This window comes from Prosopis cineraria, unplaced genomic scaffold (genome assembly GCF_029017545.1).
Source record: "Prosopis cineraria cultivar Desert tree isolate PC_DT_omini unplaced genomic scaffold, ASM2901754v1 PC1, whole genome shotgun sequence".
NCBI classification, from domain to species: Eukaryota; Viridiplantae; Streptophyta; class Magnoliopsida; order Fabales; family Fabaceae; genus Prosopis; species Prosopis cineraria.
This window is the reverse complement of record NW_026555332.1, coordinates 31583346-31585509: the sequence shown is the minus strand read 5'-3', so window position 1 is coordinate 31585509 and position 2164 is coordinate 31583346. Positions and strand designations below refer to the sequence as shown.

General features: G+C 33.5%; 1 protein-coding gene across 1 annotated transcript; it reads right to left on the bottom strand.

Annotated features, from left to right (window-relative positions):
- Positions 1–1034: 1034 nt before the first annotated feature.
- Positions 1035–1885, bottom strand: LOC129293534 (uncharacterized). The gene has a single exon (XM_054931549.1). The coding sequence runs from the start codon at positions 1740–1742 to the stop codon at positions 1290–1292; it is 453 nt and encodes a 150-aa protein (XP_054787524.1). The 5' UTR covers positions 1743–1885; the 3' UTR covers positions 1035–1289.
- Between the last annotated feature and the right edge of the window lie 279 nt (positions 1886–2164).

Genomic DNA, 2164 nt, shown 5'->3' with positions numbered 1-2164 from the left:
CTTTTTATATTTAAAAATATAAACTATTTTAGTATTTTCGAAAAGTAATTAATGAGATTTTTTCAAAAACATATTGTTAATAAATATTTGAAATTAATAAAATTTTTATATTTATTTGCGATTAAGTGGTACCCTACCCAGCCGCCAAAAGTACATATAAATGAAGATGAGGGTGGGAATGTGTCCGCCTCGGCTTGGGAAAATTTACAATAATTCGGTGAAACTTCTAAAAATTTGCTTTTACTGTCTCAATAATTTTAAACCCACCGAATCAAATTAAAATATATTTAAATTCAAAAAAATTGAATCTTTTATATATTTCACTTAAGCTCATTAGATTGTAAATTTTAAATCCATTATATTTAAATTTAGATTATTTTTATAATAGCATCATTTTAATTTTATTTTTATAATGTTATTTTATAAAACAAAATATTTATTTAAATTATGTTTTTATTATGTTTATAGTATATATAATTTATGCCCTCATTGCTCAAGTCCTGCGGTCGCCACTAACCCTACTGATTACATGTGTACACATTGAAAGAGTATATAATTTATATTTCTTAAAAAAAAAGAGTATATAATTTATGCAATTTTGAACAAGGGAATGATAATATTGCGTTGAAACTGATGATTATACGTACAAAATAGAAATACTAAATAACCTGTCCACTTTTTTTGCCGATTTGAATTTGGTGAATATAATTTAAGTCTACGTACTTATAAATGTTTCATGGGTAATATGATAATAATCGTATGATTTAACTGTATGATTATAAAAATTTTTGTTATATATATTCAAAAATTATGAAATCCAAAATTTTTGGAATGGAGAAAAATGTATATGAAATCCAGTGTTCCATGAGTAGACTTCACCGGATGCAAATCGCGCTTCTTCCTCGCCGTAAAAGTAAAGTAAAGGAAGAAATTAAAAGAACAGGCACATGGAAACACCAGAGCAGTCATACTCATATATCCTGTTTTACCCAAAAAAGAAAAAAGAAAAAAGAAAAAAAAAGAAGAAGAGAAAGTTTCAAACATTGTCGAGGCGGCCAGACAATTTATTGTCTTACAGTGTCAAACATGTAAACTTGGAAGACAATCAACAAAGGAAGCCATATCCAAAACTCAAACAACCTCTAAACATCCCTTTGTCATCATCGGAGAATTCCATACCCATCTGTACGTATTGGGGTGTACACAATATATAAAAACACACATGAGGATTCAGAAGAAGAACAAGAAACTGTATGTATGTATGTATGTATGTATGAATGTATGTACAACTAGAGATGATTGGTGGGGACGATTTTGATGACAAGTCCAGGAAAAACATCATCGGGATCATGAATATGAGGGTTTCGTTCAATGATGAACGGGTCGCCGCACTTGTGGCCGATGGAGTGAAGAGTCTCGCCTTCTCCGACGACATATATCTCATCGCACGGCCGTTCAAGAAGCTGCTTCCCTCTAACATCGCCGCCAATGCCATCGCCGCCGCCACCACAGCTCTCTCTGATACACCCCAATAATATCAGACCCAGCAGTACTACACCACAGTACAACGAACCTGAATCGCCTTTTGTGCTCCTGCTCGTCTTCATAGCTCTGTTGATTGTTGAATTAAGCTCAAGCCAGACACGTTTATCTGAGAAACGAAATGAAGGAAATGGTTTTTTGAGGGGTGTGTGTGTGTGTGTGTTGCTGGGCGAGGCAAGAGATATACAGATACTATACATATGAGAGAGAGAGAGAGAGAGAGAGAGAGAGAGGAAGTTTATGCGTATGGCTTCTGTTGGGAATGGGTTGGTTCAACGACATAGAGAGAGAGAGAGAGAGAGAGGAAGAAGAAGAAGTCAAATGGCGTTTGCGGTGAGGTTGAAGGACGGCGTCGACCCGTGTTATAATGGGATTGACAATGATGACTTGATGAGAAGATCGAATTTTAAATACCTGGTGGAATTCTAGATTTTGGAAAAAAAAATTAGTAAATTAAAGTGGCAAAGAAAGACACATTGAATACTGTGTAGGGTACATGGCCAGATATACTACGAGCGGGAAAAAATAGTGGGCTGGAAAAAATTATAAATAACTAATTTATTGAATGTGCAAATTAATTAAAAGTGGAATAGTAATTAATTATATTTAATCATTTAAATAT

Coding starts and splice junctions, on each gene's coding strand:
- LOC129293534 (XM_054931549.1), bottom strand. CDS start 1,742: ATGTATAGTATCTGTATATCTCTTGCCTCGCCCAGCAACACACACACA.